Source organism: Nannobrachium achirus (assembly GCF_963921795.1).
Source record: "Nannobrachium achirus genome assembly, chromosome: 7".
In the NCBI taxonomy this organism is placed as follows: Eukaryota; Metazoa; Chordata; class Actinopteri; order Myctophiformes; family Myctophidae; genus Nannobrachium; species Nannobrachium achirus.
The window spans coordinates 42095870-42122448 of NC_137816.1; the positions used below are offsets into that span (position 1 = coordinate 42095870).

Here is a 26579-nt window from a genome sequence, read left to right on the forward strand (position 1 = left end):
TGCAGCTTTATCGTTGTATATTGCATTACAATACGCAAAGTGTGAGATCACAATGATACAAATTCACTTTAAATAAAGAGAATGACAATATTCAAAATGTAATTACAAAAGAACAAAATACTATTGCAGAGAAAGAAGATCACCAGTGGTCATGAAAGGGAATACAATGAGCAAAAGAGGAAAAAAATTGCCACAGAGGCACAAAAAATCCAGGTCCAGGCACTCAGGTGGATTTAGAAAATAGAAATAAAAGGCCTTTATTTGAACGGGCTAGAACATTAAAAAACACCAACACGCTTCGGCAAACGCCTTCTTCAGGGTGTTACTGTGCAACAAAATACTATTGCCAAGATGAGAATCAAACTATCCAAGTTGAGTAACGTTCCATATTCTGTGCTCATCTGAAAATGTTGACCGTTACTGTCCATTTAGAGAGGCTAGTAGTTCCTTAACAGCATGTGTGTGTAGATGTGGGTCTCCCTCCGGTGTCGGAGCAGCTGATGGGCTTGAAGGAGGTGAAATGTATGGTTCAGATAATCCTCCACCTCCTGGCTGAACCCTACAGTAAGTAACACACATACAGTAATGATCATGCACATCCCACTTCATAACAAAGGTGCTGAAAGGGAAACGCACGCGCGCGCTCACACACGGAAGCAGTTGTAGTAATAATGATAATAATAATATCTCATAAACAGGGTTAAGAAACGTCAACCTGAAAGTACAGTACAGTACAATCTTCATTGTTGAAACAAATGTAGGGTCCATTTGGTTACATCCGTGGATAAAGTAACATTGAGGATTTTGGTTACATCCGTGGATAAATTAAAGGACAACTTTTTACAACCAGGGTTCATATTTTAGATAGTCATTAGAGAAAAGAAAGGATGACTGTTAAAATTCTTTCATTTACTTCTTTCTATCGTTTTAGTGATTTGAACGATTTTGATTAGGCTAAATGTGTATTTTTAGACACGATAAGCCCATTCCCAAGATGCACTGCAATCTATCATGGGCAGATGTGACTTATGGGGGCTGGTGTAAATATTAACAAAGAAATTGCTACCTTACTGTGTCTAAAAATACATATTTAGCCACCCACTGAAATCAAAATACTAAAATCGCTAAAACAAAAGAAAGCAGTAAATGAAAACCTTTTAACACTCATCTTTTCTCTTCTCTAATTACAATCTAAAATATTAACTTTTGTTTTGTGGTAAACCTTAAACCAGGAACACCAAGTGTTGTGAATTACGTACAATAGGTTAAGAGAAAGGAGGGAGGAGGAGGGGGGGGGGGGGGGGGAGGCGTGCACATCTCCTAAATGTGATTTCATAATGCTCAACTTCCAGTTTGGTGTCTCGTTTTCAAGAAGTTCTTGGAGATGCAATCAGGATTAGATGTTTCACTGGTTTGTAGATTGGCATCCACACTTGGGTGTAAGCTGCAGCACATGACTTTCGTTTGCTAAAATACGTGTTGCATAGCTCTATATTCTGATAGTAATCATTGCTATAGAGATTGTGTTAATCGGTCTCTCCAGCTCTTTAGTAAACAGAAAGTGCATTTTCAGGTCAAGATAAAAAATATATACAACCAGTAGAGAGATTCATGCAGGATATGATGAAACAACAGAATGAGCCTACTGTCTCTGTTTGGATGAAACTGGCAACCTAGCTGAAAATGTATTGAAAAACTTGGAGACCCCTGTTGCAGAACAAACACAATATAGATATTTAACCTTTTCACCAAAGAAAAACTTTTGTTTGAACAAGAAAATGTCATGTACTCTGCTTTGCCCTTAAGTGCAGCATCGTGTGGGTTCAGTGTAAAAATAATCCAAGTATTTTCTTTCTATCTGCCTGTGGCGGTCCCCTCTCCTCCATACCCCGTTATTAAATGCCAAGCCCATCTATCTCCTGGGTGTGATTGGCTAATAGGAATGTGAAATGAAAACACAAGCTGCTAGGCTGGGCTAAACTGTTCACCGCAAATAAAATGAATGAGAAATGAGAAAAAATTAATGAGAAAAAAATGGGGTGCCTTCAGTATGTCATATAATGAAGTTTATACAAATTTTGTGTTTCTTTTCTTTCCCCACCAGATCACAAGTTCAACTGCTTCGAAGCGGTGAAGTACAAGTTTGAATCCGGTGCATGGTACGTAGGGGCTTTTGACCTTTTCTTCTGAATCTATAGAGACAGACTAGCCATCTCCCTTGCAGTCTTGTGCCGCGTCGAACCACACCTATTAGCCAGGGCTGTAGTTTAGAGTTCTGGCTCGCGCCTGACTGACTACCCAACTCCCATGTTCAGACCTCAGGCTCCTGCCATTGATTACAGCAACAAGGAGACCACAAGCGTGTAATTAGAGCTGTCCAACTTTGCCATCAAGCGCTCACCCGGCTATCCTGTCGCACTGCCATCAAATCCCGCCTTTCTCGTGCAGCCAATAGCCTATTGCCTTGACAACCCCTGGCATTTAACAGCAGGAGTGTGTTACTGTGTTTGAGCACTTTCTGTGTAAGTGGCTTCAGTGGCAGAGCCTCAGTCAGTGGGCAGTCTGTTTACCTTTAATTGGAGGGAAATTGTTGGAGAAGTAACTTCTCATATTAAGTTAAGAAAGTGAGGTTTTATTGTATAGCACAAGGCAATACAAAATGCTTTACATAAAACATTAAAGTTAAACTGTAACTGTTTCAGTTATTTTTGATATAATCTTTCTCTGGTCCATCATATGTTTCACAATAACCTTTCCACATGAATGTATTTTCTTTTTTTTAAAACTACATTTATTAGTGAGTGTCTGCCCCCACCACTGGAATTGTACTGGAAATGTATTTATTTATATATTTTCTGACAGATTTGAGTAGTTGGTTCCGTATAGATAAACACTGTAATGACCGGGTCGAAAAATATTTCTTAACATTACGACACGAAAACACAGAGCATTAAGAGCGCAATAAAAAATACGTAGAATAATAACAGAAATGTAATACAATTTACAGGCAGTTTGTTCCACATTTGGTGCATAAAAAACAGAACGCTGCTTCTCCACGTTTAGATGCAGCGTTCTCAACTCACACATGTGCTTCAGCCAACGCATTTGAAACAAACCGATCGCCGGAGGCGGCCATTTGATTTGAACATTTCCCATGTTCTCTGGTGGGTGGTGGGCATTGGTGGCATGCTGCCTGTTTTCCTGTGTGTAGTTTGTTTGACTTGCGTTGGTGTTGACTGACTGAAAGAAAGTGAAATGGCTGACTAGAGTGGTCAACCCACGGTGCGTCTGTTCTTCAGTTGGCGCCCCGGTTCATCAATGTTGAACCTGGCGCATCGCAAACGTCAGACTTCACACTCTAATTATTTTCTCTGAATATAATGTAAGTGAACTGGGAAGCTGCCACATCTGAAGCATCTTACTTGCATGTGTGAATCCAGCCTCAAGCTAAAAGCTACAGATGAGAGGCATTTAAAGAATTTGCTCTCAAAAAGACAATCCATACTTAACCACCGTAGTGTCCCAGTGCTGGGCATGACAAACATTCTCTAAAAAATAGGCCAAAATTTGGTGAAGATAGTTTTGCTATTTGATGTACAACAAAGTAACACACACACACACACACACACACACACACACACACACACACACACACACACACTGTTCACATTCTGTGCTAATCATGTGTGTCCCTGTATTCCCCGTGTGTGTGTGTGTACACAGCAGTAAGACAGAGCCAGTGGACAGTGAGACGGTGATCAGAGCGCGAGGCCTGCCATGGCAGTCCTCAGACCAGGACATCGCTCGCTTCTTCAAAGGCCTCAACATTGCCAAGTATGTTGAAGCTTTAGAGGTCTCTTCCAGAGACCCGGTCAAACAGTTTACGCTTCTAAGCTCCTCTGGCCGCCGTCCATTTCAAAACATGAACTCTGATTATCCCCGCCGGGCCACAGGACCACTCAGAATGAGGTTCTGGTGTGCAGTAATCAGGGCAGGGGTGCAGAACTGGAAGGACTGGTTCCTCCTACAGTATGTTCGCCCTATAAACTAGTGCAATGGTTCTCAACTTGTGGGTCGGGACCCCCAGAGGGGTCCCCAAATTATTTTGGGGGTCCCCAGATGTTTAGCTAAATGTTAACATTGTTTTCCTACTCAACAGTAAACAGACCAACATACAGTTTAAATGTATCTGCACATTTCTAAAGTGACAATTTAAGCACTTTAAAGACCTCTTTCGTACTTTTGATCAAACATTGGTCAAATTGTCAAATATTAGAGGCAGAAATTGTGAAAATAGCCGAACTACATGCTCAGATCTGAGCATGTAGATCGGCTATTTTCACAATGGAATAGATCGAGTCAAACTAAATGTAATGCCAACTCCTACAATTCCAAGTGCTTGTGCAGGGTAGGGGGTCCATGCAAGTTCAAATATGATTATTTTTGGGGTCGCGGCCTGAAAAGGTTTAGAACCACTGAACTAGTGGTTCTCAGAACCATTGGTTCTCAAAGTGGAACTTTGAGGCAGTTCCAGGGAGTCCCCAGCTAAATGATAGTTAGGAACCAAATGGACCCTTAAGCCCTTATCAGAGTCTGCGGTGAAGAGCCTATCACCGAAATTTTAGGCGTAAAGCTATCCACCTAAAGTGAGAAAACAAGTGGAGGCCATCATAGTCCGTCACGGTGAAGTCCTATCACTGTGACTGACTGGTCTAGATCAACCAATCAATGAACGGGGTGATGAGCTGATCTGTCTGAAAGTAAAAACAGAGAGATGTGTCAGGGTTTGTGGTGGATAGCTCTATCCCGATCCACTGCGAGTAATGACGCAATGTTTTAGTTTTATGACTTAAGAAGACTACACCGCGGTGGATAGCTTATCACCGCGGTGCCTACTATGATAGGGGCTTTACTGGGTATGTAACTCAGATGGAATTTGTACACTCTCAGAGTTAAATATACAATATAAATTGGGATACCAGAGATAGAAATGCTATTAAATTAACATGGTTGAGAATGCTAGTGCCCTAAAAATCTTCTTTTAGTCAAAATCATACCTGTATTCATAAATAAAATAGCCAAATGCTGCAAGCCGTTATTTTGTGAAATAAAAGCAAATGGAATTAAAAATGTACATATACATTTCTTGCACCTAAAATGATATGCACATTTTGGGATGACAGGTTGAAAGTGGTTAAAATATATTTTGTTACAATATAGAATCTTCATAGTACTGTACAGAAGGTAACACGTGTGTGTGTGCATGTGTGTGTGTGTGTGTGTGTGTGTGTGTGTGTGTGTGTGTGCGTGTGTGTGTGTGTGTGTGTGCGTGTGTGTAGAGGCGGTGTGGCCTTGTGTCTGAACGCTCAGGGCAGGAGAAACGGAGAGGCCCTGGTCCGGTTCGTCAACACAGAGCACAGAGATCTGGCCCTGGAGCGACATAAACACCACATGGGCAGCAGATACATCGAGGTTAGAAGCTGCTCACTACACTGTCAAATCCTCTATGTTCTTCTAACTAATTAACACTGCTATCCATCCATCATACACAGTCAAATCCTCACTGTTTATTGGAGGTTCCAGTCTGGTACATCTCTATAGATATCTTGCTGACATAAGTCTTAAGCTGATGTTGTTAATTGCTATTCATAATGGCCTTTTACTTTCAAGTTGTGGATCTCACTTTGGAATGAAAAACATCATGTTTCATGACGTCTGTGAACATAATTCAACGTTTAGCTGAATTGAATGTTCCTGTATTGAAGAAAATAGTTGATCTACAGCGAACTTTGAATGAAGCCAGTTGTGGCATACCATTGGCATCGAAAATTGGGGGACGGGGGGAGACAGTCTACTTTGGCGGCTTTCCATACATGTTATCGGCTCACTTTTTTCTATTGCACTGGACCCCCCTCATAGAGCGATTTTCAACAATTGCGTTTTTTCTGTTTGCTGCATGATTAAAATGCATTGGATTTGGGTGTATGAGGTCATAGAGAATCATTGTTTTCTTAAAAAAAAAAAATCCAATCGTCCGTTTTTTCTGTGCGAAAAAAAATACGCGTCTGTGTGCAAAGCCCTTTATGCTGTCTGTCCGCTTTTGGTAACATAAAGCCATGCAATTATAATTTTTTTCCCTCATTTTTCATTCATTTAAACGTTTCTAAATAGTATTTCTGTGGGAGTGACGCAACACAGACTTATAATGAAATAAAGTGCAAGAAAATGTTCCTCTGCACACCATGGCATTTACAGTATATTCACAACAATGGTGCCATTTATTTAACATCAGGGTGAACATGGTAATAACAAATACCCTGCTGATAAACGAGAGCAAACAGGAAAAACAGACAGTTAAAAAAAAAAAAGAAGAAACGGTCGGTAAAACTGGTGATTCACCCCTGCTGATCTGTGCTATATTTATATTTTTCTCTTGGAGCTAGCTAAGCATCGAGCCAACAAACACAATGCAGTCTAATCTCACCAATTTCTCCCACACCAACAATTACTATTCTTAAATGTAATTCTGAGTGGCATTAAACTGTCTTAAATAAGACTTGGCTAAACCTGCAGAAACCCTGACACACGGGAGACATCCACACAAACAGAAGATACGAAATATAAAAACGGTAATGGGTGGCCGTAACAACGATATTCATGACTCACAGGACACTGCAATGGAAAGATGTATTTTACTATTTTTTTGTGAAATTTGGCACAGGATTCAAAATGCATTTTAAAGGTTGTTTCACAGCGGAATATAATATTACTGCTCTGTCTTTACTAAAGCGATCTGTAAAAACTATAGACTACATTTTTTAGGCATTTGGAAATGGAACGTACGTAACTTTTGTCCGACCCCCTCAATTCTGGATGGCAATGCTAACCTGGTATTATGAAGTGATGGATACTACTCTGCTATCTAAAGTGCCAATCTGTTATCTAAAGTGATATCGAATAAATGGATCTCATACGAGTATCTAACTCGTCCCCCACTACTGATTTCATGTTCAATGCTCGCTTTGTTTCTGTGAAATACTGTAGGTTGAAGATGGCCATTTTGCTCCATGTCATCTTGTGGGCAGTATGCATGGCCTGGTGTTCCCGTGCGGTTTTGAGTTGCTGTTAATTGCTAAAGCTAAACCTGCTCTCGTCCGTTCAGGTGTACAAGGCCACAGGGGAGGAATTCCTCAAGATCGCTGGAGGTCAGATTTCAGATTTTTTTCCCCCCTAGACTCTTTTCCCTCTCTTCTCATCTCTCTCTCTTCCTCTGAAGAGTCATGTTGAAAGGGTTCCTGGTTTGTGTGTGTGTGTGTGCGCGCATACGTGCATGCATGTGTGTGCGTGTGTGTTAGCCTTCAGTTACACGGTCTTACCCCTCATCACCCAGACGGAGCCCTCCCCACGTAGGTAAAAGTGCAGGTCGTTAGAAAACAGAAAGGCGTCTCTTTTTCTCTCTCGGTCTCTCATCCTCTTACTTCCTCTTTTACGCTCTACCCTTCTCCTTTGCCCTCCGTTTCATCCTTCCGTATCCCTCTCTCAGCCACTTCTCTCTGCGTATCGCCCTCGTCCACTGACCGCTGTGCCCCATCCGCTCCAGCCTCTCCAGCGGCTTATCCTGTGGGGAATGAAAGGCGCTTTGTGAGCTGCCCCCCTTCCCCTCATCCCCTGCCCACCCCTCTTGGAGCTGGAGAGAAACCTTACTCCCCTTCCCAGCTAACAGCAGCTCACCTGTTCACTCAGGTCCCAAGCACCACTCCCAGGGGGGAGAGGGGGCTGTCGGCCGGTGAAAAGCCCAGCTCAGAGCTCACACAAAGGGGGTGTGAAGAGACAAAGGCAGGACCTAGTCCTCTGGACCACAGTGCGGCAGGCTGCAGCAACACGGGACATGAGTGGGGGGTTGGCATGCAGTATGAGACCAAAGTGGGCAGAGGAGAGAGAGAAGAGAACAGACTAGGGCTGCAACTATCGATTAGCGAATATTCTAATTACTTTATTTTCATTAATTGCGATGCAAAACAATTCGAAAATAGATATAGTATAAAAAATAGTTTAACACACACTTAGCAAAAATACCTGACGTACAAGCCCACAACGGGTCCCAACACAGCGTGTATTTTTGCTACTTTCTAAAACATTTGAAAGGGAATAACTGTTGCTGATGAACTGATAGAAACAGAGAGAGACAGACATGACTCAAGGCAGATAAGTAACATTGGCATCCAGTCTGTCTGGACTTTGTCCAGACCAGATGAGATCAATATAGATTGAAGGCACGTTGGACTGTCAGCAGATAGACTCCACACAGCAGAATGCTCTTCTATTCAGAACAGTAGAGAAGGGAAGCCAATGACACCAGAATAGGGATGGGAAGATATGAAAATGTCATATCCAAATTATTGTGACAAAAGAAATCGCGATTTACGATATTCTCACGATAATCAAAATCCATTATTCTGGGGTGGAACATTTGCCCAAAATAGCAGATCTACAAGCTCACAAGGTTATTTTTTTGGCAAAGACATTTAAAAGAGTGGAAAAAAAAGACTGTATCAAGTACATATATTAAAGTATCTTTTACCAATTATAGAGGGTTTAAGTGGTACCGGATATGCAGCTTGGCAAATAAAAGGTGAATTGATCCCAGTGCATGACGGAGGACGATATCACAATATATTAAATCTCCACGATAGGATTATCTTGAGTGTTTTTTTATCACGATAAATGATAATATCACTTGTCGTCCCATCCCTAAACCAGAATGGTCTGTTTATGACAGAAGAGAAGGGAAACACACAGAGAATATAAGTCAACATGTAAAACCTTCACTAAACCTTCAAATCTTCTCAAAATGTCTTGCATGCATTCTGTAGAGCCTGTTGGTGATGGTTTAGCCCTGTGGTTCTCAATGTGGGGTCCGGGGACCCCAGGAGAATCGTTGAAGGGCATCCCCAACGAAATGTGCATTTGCAAAATATAGCATTACAGTCAGTTTAACCACTTTAACCCTATTTTACACTTCAGCTATTCAAAAATGGCAGATCTACAAGCTCACAACAACGCATGCGATGTGAGCTTATAGGTCTGCTATTTTCGAAACCTTTGAAAAGTCTTTGAAAACACAAATCTTCTCTTCTGGAGTCCCTGGCAACATTTTCAGATTTGGGGATCCTTGGCCCAAAAACATTTGAGAACTACTGATTTAGAAGCCATTTTGTAGAATCAGCCTCAGGTCTGTTTTAAAGGGTTAAAACCAGGCGTTTCACATCTCGTCCTGCTTTTTGTCAACAACCAAAACCCCAGGCACGTCCAACGAGGTGGCCCAGTTCCTGTCCAAAGAGAACCAGGTGATCATCCGTATGCGGGGGCTCCCCTTCACTGCCACGCCGCATGACGTGCTCACCTTCCTTGGCCCGGAGAGTCCCGTCACGGACGCCACGGAGGGCCTGCTGTTCGTCAAGTACCCCGACGGCCGGCCCACCGGCGACGCCTTCGTGCTCTTCTCCTGCGAGGAGTACGCCCAGAACGCCCTGAAGAAGCACAAGCAGATCCTCGGCAAGCGCTACATCGAGCTGTTCCGCAGCACGGCCGCCGAGGTGCAGCAGGTAGGCCTGTCACAATTATTACATAATCGTCTAATCGCAATTATTTGACAATCGCAATTATTTGACATAATCATCATAATTGTTTCCATGTTGAAAACATTTAAAAAATAGTGGAAATGGCAGATCTACAAGCTCAAGCTTGTAGATCGGCTATATTTAAAGGGGACTTACTTTTGGGGGTCATTTGCACGTCTGTTCAGGATGTTGTCTGCACCCCAGACCTTTGATGGATCAGACACGCCCCTTCTTACATAAACCCATCAAACTTAAAATTCCATGTTAATCATGTTTTCACAGTCATTGAAAACAAACATCCCTACTTTTGGTGACTGACATTGTACTAATGAATGGAATTTCTCAATTCTATTTCATTATGTTACAGTTTTTCTGTATTATAATGTTGCATCAAGGAGTCCTGTAATTCCATGCATGAAACTTGGATTTCAGCTTTAACTCCCTACCAGAGTTTTGGCAACTACTGGGTTTGTGTCCGAAGTAATTTTTTAAAATATATATAGTATATATTCTATTTTGCCTTATTTTTTGTTTAATATAGCAATTATTTCTCTAAGACAAACAAGTTGACTGAAAAGTAAAGACCGGTTCTTCAAAATCGTTGGCTCACTTTTCTCCCCTCCATGTGTTGAACCACTACTTTTCTCCCCTCCATGTTACAGGTGTTGAACCGCTACATGTCCACCCCTCTGATCCCCACGCTGCCCCCTCCTCCCATCATGCCTACCATGCCGGTCATGACCTCGCCTCAGTACCTCCCGACCACCAACAGCACACGGGACTGCGTGCGCCTACGTGGCCTGCCCTACACCGCTGGCATCGAGGAGATCCTGGAGTTCCTGGGAGAGCACACGGTGGACATCAAACCTCACGGAGTCCACATGGTCCTCAACCAGCAGGTCAGACCACCACAAACCATTCTTAACCATTTAAACCAGTGCTTCTCAATCATTTTAAGTTCAAGGACCCTTACAGACCTGTAAGGGTCCATTCCTCGAGGAATCCATAGGGTCCCAAGACCCCACTTGATTTAAACCGCTTTATATTCTGGGCTACAAGCTCACAGCTTGTGAGCTTGTAGATCTGCAGTTATCATTGAATGTTCAGCTATTATGACATTCCCAGAATAGTACTTAAAGACGCTGAGTTACAAATGGATAAATCAAGACTGAGGATTTCACAGTGCTTCTTTTTCTCTCTTTCCTGATTTTATGATACAAATACCTCCACTAACAATGTAGCTAACAACTTAAAACCAGAAATATTTAATTGAATCCTGATCACATTATGTCATTGTGTTACTGTTTGTAGTATGGAAAATATGTTGGCATCCTGCTTTTTCTTTGAACCACTTGAAGAACCCTACTTAGGTCTGCTACTTTCTTTCCTAAACAGCTAGTTGTTTATTGTTTGCCCCAGAATAACAAACAATATGGTTCTTGTTAGGAATGCACCGATATATCGGCCACACATCGGTATCGGCCGATGTTTACCGTTATCGGTCAATATCGGTATCAGCAAATAAAGATGACATTAACCGATGGCAGTAGCCGATATTTATCTGTTGTTGATAAGCATTCATTTTGCACTGGCTATGTTTGTGTTGGTTATCTGCAGCCTACCAAGAGAGTAGATTCTGAACAGTTATTTCTTACAATGTTGATTTATGCGTTCCCTGGCCCAAAAGGGGAGATATTAACACCAAAAGCAACATCAACAAATATCGGTAACAGTATCGGCTATCGGCTAAATTGTTATTTTAAACATCGGTATCGGCAAAGAATTTTCTTATCGGTGCATCCCTAGTTCTTATGGTTAATTACTGTGCATTTTTAACAAAGTGTCTCTCTCTCTCTCCAGGGACGACCATCAGGCGATGCCTTCATCCAGATGAAGTCCTCTGACAGAGCCTTCATGGTGTCCCAGAAGTGTCACAAGAAGACGATGAAGGACCGCTACGTGGAGGTGTTCCAGTGTTCCACTGATGAGATGAGCATCGTTCTGATGGGAGGAACGCTCAACCGCAGTGGGCTGTCCCCTCCACCCTGCAAACTACCATGTACGTACCCTTTTAGAAGAGCTTCACTTCCATTAACATTCACCAGCTTTACAATTCTACCATGCATCGCGATGCATGACACTTTTCTATATTACTGCACAACATGGCAACGTTTTCATCAGTCAGTACATGCAGTCAGATATACTGAACGACATATTTTATTTAGAATTATATTATTTACAGTATTACTAGTAAGACGCCTCAGGGCGACATGCAACCTTGAGGTCGCAGCAATTCTTGGCCATCTGGACAATATCGGTATGGTGTGTGTGTGTATGGAATATGGTATATCGGACCAGTTACCCATATATGGAGATTAGGGATGCGAATCTCGACCACTGAGGCGATACGATACGGACCTCGATACACTGCCAGCGATACGATATAATTGCGATACATTGAAATCCTGCCGATACGATACATCGCGATCCACCCCTGTTCCCGATACGATGCGATACGATTCACCACGATTCAAGCCCAAATCCCCAAATTTACAAAACATAGCGACTAAACATTTATGAAATTTAAATTCAAGGCAATTTATTGTTTCACTGTAGTACTAGGCTCTGTCTAACAACCCAACATAGGCCTATAGTATTCTGGGAGAACACAAAGCTGCTGGCTATTGTAGAATTGTTAACTAATCATATAGAAGGCCTATGTCATTATTAGTAGGCCTATATGTCTTCAACTGGGAGTCAGGGACCCCAATCCAGGGTTATTACAGGGGGCCTGCCAAATATTTGTGTGATACAGTAGGCTATAATGCCTAGCCTACAGCGAAGGTCCCTGCTTGATCTCTGTCTGAGCTAAGGGGTCCTTGACCTGAAAAACAATAAAGTCCCTCCCTGGTTTGTATTATTATATTATATTATATTATATTATATTATATTTAATCCAGGATTATGCAATTTTTATAGCCAAAATGTTTTAAAACAGACCTACAAGCTCACAACGCGTCGCATCCACAACGCATTGTGAGCTTGTAGGTCTGCTATTTTAGGTGCGACACCCTTGTACTCCGATGTATAAATTAGGCTTCTTTCCCATGCAGAGCAGAACTAGCAGCAGAGAAAGTGAGAGAGTTGCTTGCATCAACAGGAAAGTTGTAGAACAGTGACAAATACTTTGTTTTAAACGCAAGCAGTAGTCCTACAACACCCAGCAACATTGTTGTTGTGTGTGTGCAGTTAATATAGCGCAGAAGATGATCTCAATCAATTGTCCGTCGGAGATTCGCTAAGAAACGGCTGTTGATTACATATCACTCGATCAGCCTGTGCTACTCTGTGACAACAAATCAGCGCAGCGGACTTGGATGTTATAAAGCTAAGTACTGTACAACTATCTTTTTAACCCGTGGGGCTGCTAGTTCGTCTGTTGATTCACTCGCATTTCGCTGCACTGTCTGTCTCCCTGGTTGCCTGCATGCAGAGTGCAGATGTTGTCCGTCTGTCCGAGTCGCAGCTCGCGTTAAAGACTGGCTTTTGGGGAGGGGGTTGAACGGCTGATGATGGTGCATTCATGGCGCCTCGGAAACACAGGATAGAATGAAATACTATATGGAAGAACCGATACAATCGCGGAATATACCGATCCAGACACTCACGGCACGATCCATCACGATTTCGGCCGTCTATTGTACCGGTACACACTGAATGTACCGATTCAACCGTATCACGGACGTTTGTATCGCGATTACGATCCGTACCGGTATATCTTCGCATCCCTAATGGAGATCCATGTACTGTATATGGAGATATGCTGCGAGAGCCCAAACATGCTTACTCAGTTATTTCAACTTATTTGTTATGTGAAAGTCCTATGATGTCAACAGTGGCGTTTCCATAAAGCCTCTTAATGCGCATTTAAGACTTATTCACAAACTTTCATTATCCGCAAAAAATGTTATCCGCTTGGAGGAGGTGGATTTTGAGGCTTTATCGAATGAACTAAATGCGCATTTGTGAATGGAAACGGGTCAGACAATAAATGCGAATAAATTATGATGTTCTGGTCCATATCGTCCTCCTATAACACTTTCCCCCGCCGCTTAATTAACGTCCATTGTATAGCGTTGACAAACCGGTTGTTGCACACGGAGTGACCCTTCGTCATCACACCATGTTGTGTGTGCCAAAAGTGGCCAATCTACAAGCTCACAGCAGCTCGCATCTGCGACGCTGCAGGATGCAGTCTGCCCGGAGGACTCAACCCGGCGGCGGGCGGGCGGGCCGGGTCGCTTGCTCTGTGCCCTGCCGGGCGCACTTTCTCCGCGGCGGTGCGTCTCGACCTGCTCTGGGTCGGGATGAGTGTGCAGCGACTCCAGCGAGTCACAGCAGTGCTCACGTCTCTCGGTCTGAAAAAAATCAGCCCCATCCCAGCTCTGTGCTCTGTGTGCAAGCCCGCGGGAAGTATTTACAGCACGTCGGTCAGACGGACCCAGGCAGGATCTCCCAAGAATCGCATTTCATCAGTTTAATGGAAACAGGCTAAATTCGCTTTGTCTTAATACGCATTTCTGATTCCCTATTCCCTAATTCGAATACGTTTATGGAAACATGGCTTATGACATCTGACATCATACACTTGTATGCCCATACATGGAGATCCCTGGCTGTAGAACCAGCCCCACAGATATGGGCTGTCTTGGCTATCTGTCTTGGCCATATATGGATTCTGTTAGTGTGGTATGTGGCCGATGTGGCCTCCATATATGGGCATTCCCATATGAAGTTCTGTTAGATATGGGCTTAATATTGATGACAGGGATCAGGGAACTCCATATATGGGCATAAAAGGGATTCTGTTAGTGTGACATCACAGTGAAGCCAGAGCGTGATGTTAGAGCGGCAAACCCATTCTGTTAAGAGTGGTTCCCCTGACATCACAGTGACGTCAGAGCATGATGTCAGAGTGACAAACCCATAGAACCACAGATAGACATACAGACAGAGATACATACAGACAAGCTGTGACCGTTCATATACTAATCTGCGACCTACGGTCGCAATAATGATGTAACTGATTGCTACTTGTTTTCACTTTCACTCACAAAGTTGCAGCATTCAAAAACACTAGCCTTAATGTATACGGTATATATAAAAAAATCTGGAATCAAGAAATATATAATATACTTTGTGTATATTTGTAATTCATAATATAAAATTTGCTGTCAAAGAATCGATTGTCACAAATATAATTGTGATCCTATGAATAAATCTTTTCTCTACCATCATCAGTGTTGGTTCTGTTGTGGTTAAGCCAGTGCCTGTGTGTCGTGCACTAAATGGTGCATTGACTGCCTGGTGTACTTTGATCTGTGGAGCTCCTATGTCACTGTCACTGGCAGAAACCTTGTATCTCCAAGTTTAACATGTGTATGTTTTTTTTGCCCTGCTTCATCATACAAGACTGTCCCACAAAGCTAGTGAAAATGGCAGATCTACAAGCACACAATGCCTCGCGGTGCGAGGCGTTGTGTGCTTGTAGATCGGCTGTTTTCACTAGCTTAAATCATTTTACAAAACGAACGGTTTTGGGCATACAAGGTTTCCACCTGACAACGACACTATCTCACTAGTGAGGGAGATTAGATGTGGACTTATCAGCCTCTAAGCACGGCAGCCCCCTTCCCAGTTTCACAATACGCTCATTGATGACCATCCACTACTCTGTTCACTCAAATTTTCGCTGTCGGGTAGAAACCTTGTATGTCCAGTGTCCACAAGGAAATAGGAAATGTGACTAAATAACACAATGGGTCCAGTGTAGTTATTATTTAGTCACCTTTTGTTGTTGGTTAAATATTATGAAAGCCACTTAACCACTTTCATTATCACTTTCAAAAATTGTCAACAATAGCAGCTCGCTATTGCGACATGCTGTGAGCTTGTAAATCTGCTATCTTGGCTACTTTGGTGCGACACTCTGTACAACAAGTAGGTTGTTATTTACAAAACAAACGCTTATGTTGAAATGTGGAGATACAAGGTTTCTACCGGACAGCAGCGACATGTTTCACCTTGTATAGTTCCTGTGAAGAAGCCTGTTTGTGTTTTCACATATCTTTGACCCCAATTTCGCTGGAATTAGTCATGGAGGTCAAATTTGGTTGCCAGGTACTGTCAGCTAAACCAGTGGTTCTCAACCTTTTCAGGCTGCAACCCCCAAAATAGTCATATTTGAACTGACAAGCACTAAGAGTTGAGGCATTACATTTTGTATGAAAACGGTTCTATTGTGAAAATCGCCGATCTACATGCATGTAGATCGGCTATTTTCACAATTTCTGACTCTAATATTTGACAATTTGGCCAATGTTTAATTTGTCGTTTTAGAGGTATTAAAAGGTCCTTAAATTGTCACTTTGGAAATGTGCAGATACCCTCTATGCACTTAAACATTATGCTGGTTTGTTTACTGTTGAGTGAGAAAACAATGATGCACATTAAGTTAATCATCTGGGGAGTGCCCCCCCAAAATAATTTGGGGACCCACCTGGGGGTCCCGACCCACAGGTTGAGAACCACTGAGCTAAACAACTCTGGCAACCCTGAGCCCCTTTTGCAAGGTCGGCAGTGTTCTAGGTCATCAGTGTTTGTTGTGTTGAATGGTGAGGAGTTGTGTGGTGCCCACAGCCCTGCTGCTTGACGTTTGTATGTAAATACAATCGCACTGACCTGTGCGTGTCCACACTCCACACACACCTGTTTATGTTTACATTGGAAGTAGGATCGCTTCAAGGACTGAAGCGAAGCTCTCTGATTAAGGCTTGAGTTCTGTAAACTTTGCTGTAGTATGGCGATGTGCCATTTTAATGAATACAAATGTATTCTAACCAATCTGTCTATATGCAGGGGCACTACTGTGTGTTAATACAATAACTAGCTAGTACTTCTGCAGTGTTTGGACTGGAGGTGGTCTCCCTACTCTTCCATTGAGAGATTTAGATCCTGGGGTCGGATAGGACATCGGTTGACAATGTCAATAAAGTTATTTTAAGTGGACGGCCCATTGGATTGGACACTAGACTAGATCAACTCTCTCCGTCGGGAGAGGTAGACCATGCACATAAAACCTACAGATTGTAGCTTTAACGCTGTAGTGTAGAGGATGGTTAAATGTCTTGCATTCATGTGGCGTTTTGTGTGGCTGTTAAACCTGAGTTATACTTGGTTTTGCACATAGAAAACAGCCGTCGTGAGCTCGTAGATTGGCTATTTTCAGTTTTTAATCTAAGCTCCTGTTTGTTTCATGAGTATTGAGTACATCCACAAAGAACACGATAATTGGGAATACAAACTTCAACTGTATGAAAGGGGCAAATATTCGCTGATGCATTTTAAGATTGTTTATTACTCCTGGTGTGTAAGTACATTTTATTTATAGAGCACCTTTTCACTGACTGTATGACAGTCACAAAGTGTTTTTTAGATTTAAAACTTAGATCTAAAACAAATGAGTAAGATAAGCAGTAAGACATCCAATCATTAAAGGACATGGCGTGCAGGGACCTTTTCTTAGGGTGGTGGACGTACTGTACTGAAGCTGGTCTGTTGTCTGTCTCTCCCCTTGTCCCCAGGTCTGTCTCCCCCCACAGCCTACGCTGCTTTCCCACAAGCAAGTCTAATGCCAGAGGCTGCTCTCTATCAGCCCCCCCTTCTGGCCACTCCCAGAACGGCACAGACCTCTGCACACAGCCCTGCTCCAACCCTCGCCTACTATTCCCCTCAACCTCAGCTCTACATGAATATGAACATGAACTACACTGCATACTACCCCAGGTACATACATGAACTACACTGCATACTACCCCAGGTATATACATGAACTACACTGCATACTAACCCAGGTACATACATGAACTACACTGCATACTACCCCAGGGATATACATGAACTACACTGCATACTACCCCAGGTATATACATGAACTACACTGCATACTAACCCAGGTATATACATGAACTACACTGCATACTACCCCAGGTATATACATGAACTACACTGCATACTAACCCAGGTATATACAGTACATTAATTAACACTTACACGTTGTGATGACAAGGCATGCTTTAGGAGGACAGTAGGATGTGTAGTGTTAGAGTTTTCAGGTTCTCAATGGTACATATTCAATTCCATTTTCATGTTGTTGAGTCCGAAACTGTTGGACTCGTTTGCGTACGACGATGTTCCCCCAGTAAAGAGCTTCCTCCTCTCCCTTCTCCTCGGCCTCTTAGAGCAGTGGTTCTCAAAGTGGGGTCCTTGAAGGGGGTTCCAGGGGGTCCCCAGTAAAGATGGACCGATTGCAAAATTCTTGGCCGATACCGATCCACCGGTTTTATGAAGGTCTGACCTGCCAAAACCGATTTTTCCGATATCGATTATTTTCTTTTAGCTAAGAACTAGAAAATAGGGTTGCTCCAATACCCTTTTTTCAGGCCAAGTAGGCCTACAAGACATACTTCAATTTGAGTACCAATAAGCTAAAAGAACACTAATGCCAAATAAATAGTACAAGATTCAAAATCACAGACAATATCCAGTCTACTATGACCGTCTGGACAGGGCAGGAGGAAAGCAGGTGACGCATGCTTTTTTCCCCCTTCTTTTTGGAGACGACATTGACACAGGATTATGGAATATTATCCTTACATTGCAAAGGTAATCAGCACCATCTGTATTCTGTAGGCTGCCACTAAGTAGACTGGCTGCTACTTGCTAATGTTTACTTTAGTCACAGGACCTGTGCAGTGCCATAGACACAAATGGCATAAAACCGGTATTTATGTCGGTCACCGATTCGGCCGGTTTGATATCATACCTGCCGATTTTTGATATTGGCCGATTCCGATATCCATCCCTAGTCCCCAGCTAAATGTTTGATATTTGGAAACCAAATTGTCCCTTATGGCTCTGTAACTCTGAGTGCACAAATGGAACTATAATGGACACGTAAGGGGGTACATGGTCAAATACATATCAAACGGGGCGTCCTTGAAATGAACAGGTCTGAGAACCGTTGCTCTTGTTTAAAGGAGTAGTTCACCCCCAAAATGACTTTTTTTCTATTGATTAGTCATGCCATGGAGACTAGAGTTCAACAATATTTTTTGTTTTTTGTCGCATTCCTAAGACAAAAATGTGATAACAACAAATGTACCCCCATTCATTCCGGATGGTGACCCGTTTCGAAACTGGTCACCATCCGGAATCAATGGGGGTAAATTTACTCGAATCAAATTTTTGTCTTAGGAATGTGACAAAAACCAAAAAATATTATTGAACTCTACTCTCCATGGCATGACTAATCAATAGAAAAAAAGTCATTTTGGGGGTGAACTACTCCTTTAAGGTTTGATTTTTCTCCTCGCTCTCCCTTTTCACCCCTCTTTTCTCTTTCTTTAAACGTCAAAAACTATGAAGCTTGCACACCTGTAGTTAACGCCTGTAAACCTGTGATTTGACAATGCAGTTGATTTTGATTAGGATTCTAAACTAAACAATTAGAACTCCTGTGTGTGTGTGTGTACAGTATGTGTGTGAGACGTGTTTGTTTTTCAAACTGTTTGGAGACGTGTCTGCATGTGACCACACCCTACTATAGTGACTCAAGGCTCCTGTAGACAGGAAGAGCTGAGACAAAGGACCCCTTTAATTACCCACAATAAAGTACGGGCCACTTTAAATTAGAACCTGCGTAATGCATGGGTCTTCAACAGGGGGTCCGGGACCCCTAGGGGGTCCTCAGAGTTACTACAGGCGGTCCTCCAAACCTTTGAGTGATAGAACGTTTTTCTCCTTTTTTATATTAACAACTTGAACCCTAGTGTCCATATTCTGAGAACTTTAGCCACAAATAGCAGATCTACAAGCTCACAACGCCTCGCAGCACAAGGCGTTGTGAAAGGTTTGGCAAAGAGGTTTGGTGTTGAGGGGAAAAAGAGCAGACTAAGTGCAGAGTGAAAGTTTATTAAGTATTGACGGTTCAAGTGGTTAAATATCTGAAAACAAAAATGTACATGAATCCAAAATATCACTGATTGTGCTGTCAAACAATGAAACTATATGGAATCTATGAACAGGTTGTGGGGGTCCCTGCTTCATCTCTCTCTCAACTAAGGGGTCCTTGGCCTGAAAACATTGAAGACCCCTGGTGTAATGTATCATACCATTATGTTAAATAAAACCTGTCGATCCTCTCTTTCACCCCCCCAACCCACCACCCTGTCCTCTCCAGTCCTCCAGTGTCCCCGTCCACAGTGGGATACTTTGCGGCTCCACCCGGGTCGATGGCAGCAGCGGTGGCCGCCCAGCAGCCCCATCCTGCGGGGATGGGGGTGGGTTCAGCCATGCTGCCCCAGCCTGGAGCCCTGGTCAGGATGCAGGGCCTGCCCTACAACACCGGCGTCAAGGACATCCTCAGCTTCTTCCAGGGCTACCAGGTCGGTACATCACTGGAGATGAGTGGAATGTACCACATGGCCATCAAAACGTTTATGAAAACATGTGTGTGTACAGGGTGGTCACAAGGGGGGTAAAGGTGGGACTGAGTTACTAGGGCCCAAGGTGGAGGGGGCCTTAATTATTTTATACTTTAGCTATTGAAAAATAGTAGAGATACAAGCTCACAGCGCCGCGCTGCGAGCTTGTAGATCTGCTATTTTTGAAAAGTTGTGAAAATGTGTGCAAAATTCTGCAAATCTTTGAATATATGTATTTTTAAGCGAACATTTGTAACTCAAATTTTGCTTCTGGGGGGGTCGCTGGAACTAAATATTTTGAGATTGGGGGGGGGGGGGGGGGGTGGCGTGGCCAAATGCATATCATTTTGGGAGTCCTTCACATGAAAAAGTTTGAGGACTTTTGACTGCATGCCAACATTAGGTGAAATCTTCTAAGCAAGACGGTATGAACCACGACAGGACTGTAAGCTGAAGGAAACCTGCGATGGCTCGTTGTTGTGACAAAATACTATCTCTGTCTGTTGTACCTTCTTGAGTATGAATACTATGAAATAAGGGATGTTATGTGTGAGAACAGTTGCCTTCCAGTATTGAATGCTGGCTGAAAGTGAGTAACTTAATCCTTCCAGGAGGGAGTGTGTGAGAGTTCCTTAACATTTGGCTGGCTGTCACAAGGCCACTCTCTCTCAGGCCCTGGGTGACAAACTCTTTCCCACACCTGCACCGGTGTTCCTTACAATAGGCAGCATATATCCACTGGAGACCAAGAGAAGCCGGTTCAGGCATCGTTTTATCCTGTGTTTTCTGTCATTTGCTGTGCTCGTGTGCTGTGTGTCTTCCTGTTGGTTGCTGTCTTTTGTGTCTACTTCTGTGTTTTGTTGTTTCTTAGCAACACAGGGATTACCAAACTGGTCAGGACCCATTTTTGTCACAGACCTGTTTTTTTATGGGTCAAAAGTAAATGGACCCTTTTTTACTTTGCCTGTATTAAAAAGAAGTTCCATAAATAATCCCATAATTCTTCATAAATTAAACAAATAAATAAAACATACATTTAAAACACTTGAAACAGTGAAAATAGCAGATCTAAAATGTTGCATATCGACTATTTTCACTTCTTGAAATGGGGATTAAGTGACTCATTCATGTATTTTTGTAAATTTGGGTTCCTGGGAGACATCACATTTCTCTTTTGGGCCTGGGGCTGAAAAAGGTTTGGGAACCCCTGTCTCAGCGTGTGTCTGTGTGTCTCATATCTCCATGTATTCCACGAGTGTTAAATGAATGTTTAGTGATGTGCCACAGTGTAGCATCTTGCCATTCTGTCTGTCCATCATTATACTTTGTGTGTTGTACGTCATTGTGACTGTCACCATTACACTGTGTGTAGTATGCACCTGATGACTTCGGCGGAGTGCTTCAGATGAACGATCAGGCCCGGAGTCTCATGCAGGCCAAAGAATGGCTGTGCCTTTAGAGATTCCCCAAGGTAAGAAGATACAGCATGGACTGAGAGGGCATCGTCCTGGTCTACTGGGAGATCTAGAGATTATGAGGCTACAAGTAGAACATGGGGCCTTAAGTGACTCGTTGTCAGCCTTCCGCCTAGTTCCAACCTGGTTCCGCCGCCTCCTGCTTGTTTTTGGTTGAGTTTTCTTTAAAAAAAAAAAAAAAAAAAAAAAAAACGTAACTATACTGTACCTGAGATACATACTTTTTACTAAAGCCAAGTTTTGAACACATTAAATATCAATACGAGCCAACAGTATGGTAGTAGCATTTTTGTCCAACCAAGCAACAGCAACCAATGAGTGCAAAGAGGGGCGGGATCACGGGCAGGACTTGACAAAGGGTCAATTGACCATATTCACAGGACAGACATTATTCCTTTACTTGATACATAAGTATGAAGTTGGGGAAGAATGGCCGCCCTGAGGCTATTGCCTAATGCCTAATGATCTATAGACCTTGTGTCATGTCCTAATGGTGATTTCATTGGGCATAAGGAAAAATGCTACTGTAAATTTATTTGATAATATTGTCCCAGGATTGTGTCATTCCATTCTGTGTGCAATGGCTGAAACTTGGATAACGATTTGGACACATCCAGAATATATCCATGTATGTTATGGTTTTAAATCGCCTCTGATGCATCAAAATTACTCATTTCCTGTCGATGTTATCAAAGGCTCTCGTCAGTCTATTTGCACATAGTGGATTTCAAGAAGGTCCATTACAATTATGTGAATGCCTGCGCCATCCTCCTTTAATTCTAATCTAAGCTCATAATCCTAGCATCTCAACCTGTATTCGCATATCATCAAATTAATAGGAGTGTTGATTTTTAAAAAGGGCAGTTGAACATGTCTTGCTGCACATATGTCCAAAGCACCTCACAGAGAGAGGGAGAGTATTACGACGGTGTAGCTTGCCCGAAGAAAAAAATTGAGTCAGTCACAGCAATTGGCTTGCGTAATATTTTCTGTGGAACAAATGTAACTGTCCACTGTACAGCATTCCTACCCACTAAACTAGACTGCCACTATTATTGACATTAGAGGTGCTTTAAGTGTTATTTGTTTAAAACATTTTGTTAAAATGGTTAAACTGTATTCTGATATTAATCATTTCTGTAGTGTGTTTGTTCAGTAACAGTCTCTCCAGCACTTCAGTGAACAGGAAATACATTTTCTGGTCAGGAAACCAATTTCATTCCATCAGACTAAAACTATGACAAAAGTTTTTGGTTTTTCACTGACGAAAACAAAAAAAAACTAAGCTGTGATGACTAAGACTAAATATATTGACAATTTCGTCAACAAAATAAAAACTAGACTAAAACATTTGGGAGGGACTATTGGAGAAGATAGTCATTTTATGTTTGGTTGCTCTCTGGTGTTGCGTGCTGAAAATAGATCTACAAGCTCACAACGTGTCGTGCTATTTTAAGCACACAACCAAATGTAAAATCTGTCATTACGATGCCATCAAGGCCTAAAATGCCTAAAATTTTATGATATTTAGTCAACTAAATTTAGACTAAAACGAATACTTTTCAGGTGACTAAATTATGACTAAAACTAAATGACATTTTATTCAAAAGACTATGACTAAAGCTAAGTAAAAAACAACACTGGTTTTGCTGTTTTCCAATTGCACTTGTTTATCCTATAGCCTGTGTAACTTCTCTCTCCTGATGGGATGAAATTGTTATGCTGACCTAAAAATATATTTTCTGTTTACTAAAGACCTGGAGAGGCTGGGAGACCCATTAGGATATAGAGCCATTTAACATAATTTCAACATAATAAAACCACTTACTGCACCTTCAAGTATACACACCATCATTCCTACCCACTAAACTAGGCAGCACCATTACTGCCATTAAGCATTTGTAACATAGCCTGACACTCAGCCTGAATTGACATTTCGTTGCACTCCATTATTCAGTCTGAACTCACTTCCACCGAAGGCGATTGCAGGTATGGGCGTTGCCAAAAAAAAGGCAGTCTTCAGCGATTGGTTCAGTGTGGCTGGCTAGTGGCTAGCCTGTTGCTTGCTAGTGCTACTTGCTAACCAAAGAAACAGTCAGAATAGGAGCACTACGAACTAGTAATCAAACACAACATAACATGCCTGCTACTGGTGTTTCATAGCGAGATCGATACGATCGCATTTTACCGCAATTTACCGCATTTTATCGCGACGCGATGCGCGGACAGCGCGGTATGGTACGGCGGCGGCGCTGGTGTACTTGGAAACACACATGAGTTCTGGGAAACCCCCACCCACGCTGATCACAAGACGCTGATTCGCCGATCGGATTTTCAACCGAGGCAGGCCTCTTCTTATGAGAGCGATGCTAGACCTGAATCGCCAAAACAAAAAATTTAAAGGGGTGTGGCTAGCGATTCAGGGTCTGGAACTAGGCTATTTGTAACATAGAGTCGAGAAAACATGAATTGACCTAGAGGGTAAAAACTCAAATCAACACGTCTATTCTTATGCACCATGTGAACATAGAACCAACCAACTTGTTCTCCTTCACTAACTCTTTTAACCACAGAGTGAAAATGCAGTATATCCGCTATTAGTAATTAGGGATGGGACGATAAGCGATATTATCGTTTATCGTGATAAAATCGTATCGTGGAGATTTAATTTATCGTGAAATCGTCCTCCATCATGCACTGGGATCAATTCACCATTTATTTGCAGAGCTGCATATCCGGTACCACTTAAAACCTCTATAATTGGTAAAAGGTACTTATTATAGCCTATATGTACTTGATACAGTATTTTTTCACTCTCTACCAAATCTCTTTGCCCAAAAATAGCAGATCTACCAGCTCACACCGCGTCACAATGTTCCGCCCCAGGATAATGGATTTTGATTATCGTGATATCGTAAATCGCGATTTCTTTTGTCACAATAATCGTGATATGAAATCTATATCGTCCCATCCCTATTAGTAATATGTTTAGTCTCGCGAGCCAGACTGTTGCCTCCCACAAATTTCAAATCTTCCGTTATACAGTTTGGAGCTTTAGCGGATGTCGCCTCCCCCAAGTTCCGTTTAGTCTTTGCAGTCACGTACATTTGAGCTCCTTTAAGTCAAATTAATCAACGCATATGGATTGATGCTTAGCAGACATTTAAAATAATATTTTAAAGATATTTTTGTCAATGGACATGACAAATAGATGACTGCTTCCTTGCTCATCTTTCGGGAGTTAGTTTCAGACTATATAGCATTCAGAGATTGTGGAATAGTAGTCTGGCTGCGCGAGACTAGTATATTGGGCTTAATGTGGTCAATGAACAGAGTGCAGCCCTCAAGCAGGTGGTGCACAGTGCATATTCCCCTCTGATATTCTATTTCTAACAAAAAATCCTCTGTAATTAATCGTTGTTATTGTACAATGCGCAAGTGCCTGTACAACGAAAAGTGAGCACTTTCTGTTGTACCAGCACGTGTGTGTGTCTCTCTCTCCCTCCCTAACATTCGATCTAATTCTCTTCTCTGAAATGTAGCCTGGCTGGATGTTTTCGAGCATAATCTCTACCTTGGATCAGCTTGATGTAGTTTTATGTATTTCTTTTTTGCATGTCTTTTATGTGATTTATTCGATTTGAAGTGTAATCATGTGTTAAGTGCTGTAATACTACAGAAGCATGTTGGGATTTGTGTGTGTGCTCATGCTCTGCCTGTGAGGGCCTCCTTTGTGGAACAGAATGTACTCCGCTTTTGTCCAGTTAATCTTTTTCTAGTACCTTACTGGACTGGTTGGTTTGGCTTTCTAGGACCCTTTGGTTCTCTCTCAGCCTTGTGGGCGCCGCCTGGTGTTGGCATGTTGTATTTACAGACTTGCCTGTCTTTCTCTGTGTGTGTCTAACTGCATGGATCCGTCTCTTTTTTGATATTTCTGATCTTCTATCTAGGTGTGAATTTAAACAATTATACAAAATCATCGTAAAACTAAATCTATGAATTATCCATCCCCATTTTGGGCATGTCATTATCGATTACATGTTAAAAGAAGTTAAGATCTACAAGCGATTCGCCATTTTCTAAGCTTTCAACTATTATGGCATGACAGTGTTAAAACTATAAAATGACGCTTAAATGATTAATTGATTAGTTGATGTAAAAATATTTTTGAAGTGCTTCTTATTTGATTTATCGAAAACGTTATCGCTAGAATAAACGTTAAGAAAATAATCTAATAGTTGCTACCCTAGTTCAGTGGTTCTCAAAGTGAGGTCCAGGGACCCTCAGGGGTCTTTGACATTGTTCCAAACTGACCGTTTACTGCTCTGTAACTCTGAGAGTGCACAAATGGACCCGTAAGTTGCACTTGTACACTCCTAGAGTTACGGTGGTCCTTTTTAAATTAAAATGTTTGAGAACCACTGCCCTAGCTCCGTCCTGACTGTGTGCCATGTCTTTTGTCTGTCCATGCAGCTCCATCCAGAAGGTGTTCTTGTGTTGTACAACTACAGCGGCCAGTGTAGCGGCGAGGCCCTGGTCACCTTCCCCAGCAAGGAGGCGGCCCGGCAGGCCATGGCCGAGCGCTCCACTCAGCTCTTCTATGGTCAGCCGGTGCACTTAGCCTTCTGCAGCTGAGCACTCAGCCTCCCTCCCTCCTTCCATCGTTGGTCTTCTACTACTGATCCTCAACCCTCCTTCCTCGCCACTCAAACCACGATGCTTGCCACTCAAACCACGATGCTCGCCACTCAATACCACGATGCCAAGAGCGTCGCCACTCAAACCACGATGCCAAGAGCTTTGCCACTCAAACCACGATGCCACTATCCCCTCCACCCAGATACCACAAACCTTGCCACCTGCACAGAACAGCAGAAACTGTTACTCCTGTATAAAATGAGTCATGGCTGCATTAGTTTAATGTGATGCGATACCCATGA

General features: G+C 42.4%; 1 protein-coding gene across 3 annotated transcripts in view; it reads left to right on the forward strand.

Annotated features, from left to right (window-relative positions):
* Positions 1-26252, forward strand: part of esrp2 (epithelial splicing regulatory protein 2) — a 43116-nt gene extending 16864 nt beyond the window's left edge. For 2 of the 3 annotated variants that reach the window (XM_080729539.1, XM_080729540.1), the window contains 12 exons: positions 469-564; positions 2105-2159; positions 3724-3834; positions 5340-5472; positions 7163-7205; positions 9304-9605; positions 10283-10519; positions 11481-11679; positions 17264-17465; positions 19921-20125; positions 21537-21635; positions 26113-26252. In XM_080729539.1, coding sequence (XP_080585665.1) covers positions 469-564; positions 2105-2159; positions 3724-3834; positions 5340-5472; positions 7163-7205; positions 9304-9605; positions 10283-10519; positions 11481-11679; positions 17264-17465; positions 19921-20125; positions 21537-21623 — 1670 coding nt within the window. In that variant the 3' untranslated portion in view covers positions 21624-21635; positions 26113-26252. The remainder of the gene's footprint in view (positions 1-468; positions 565-2104; positions 2160-3723; positions 3835-5339; positions 5473-7162; positions 7206-9303; positions 9606-10282; positions 10520-11480; positions 11680-17263; positions 17466-19920; positions 20126-21536; positions 21636-26112) is intronic. The other variant, XM_080729541.1, reaches the window with a different exon arrangement.
* Positions 26253-26579: the final 327 nt, after the last annotated feature.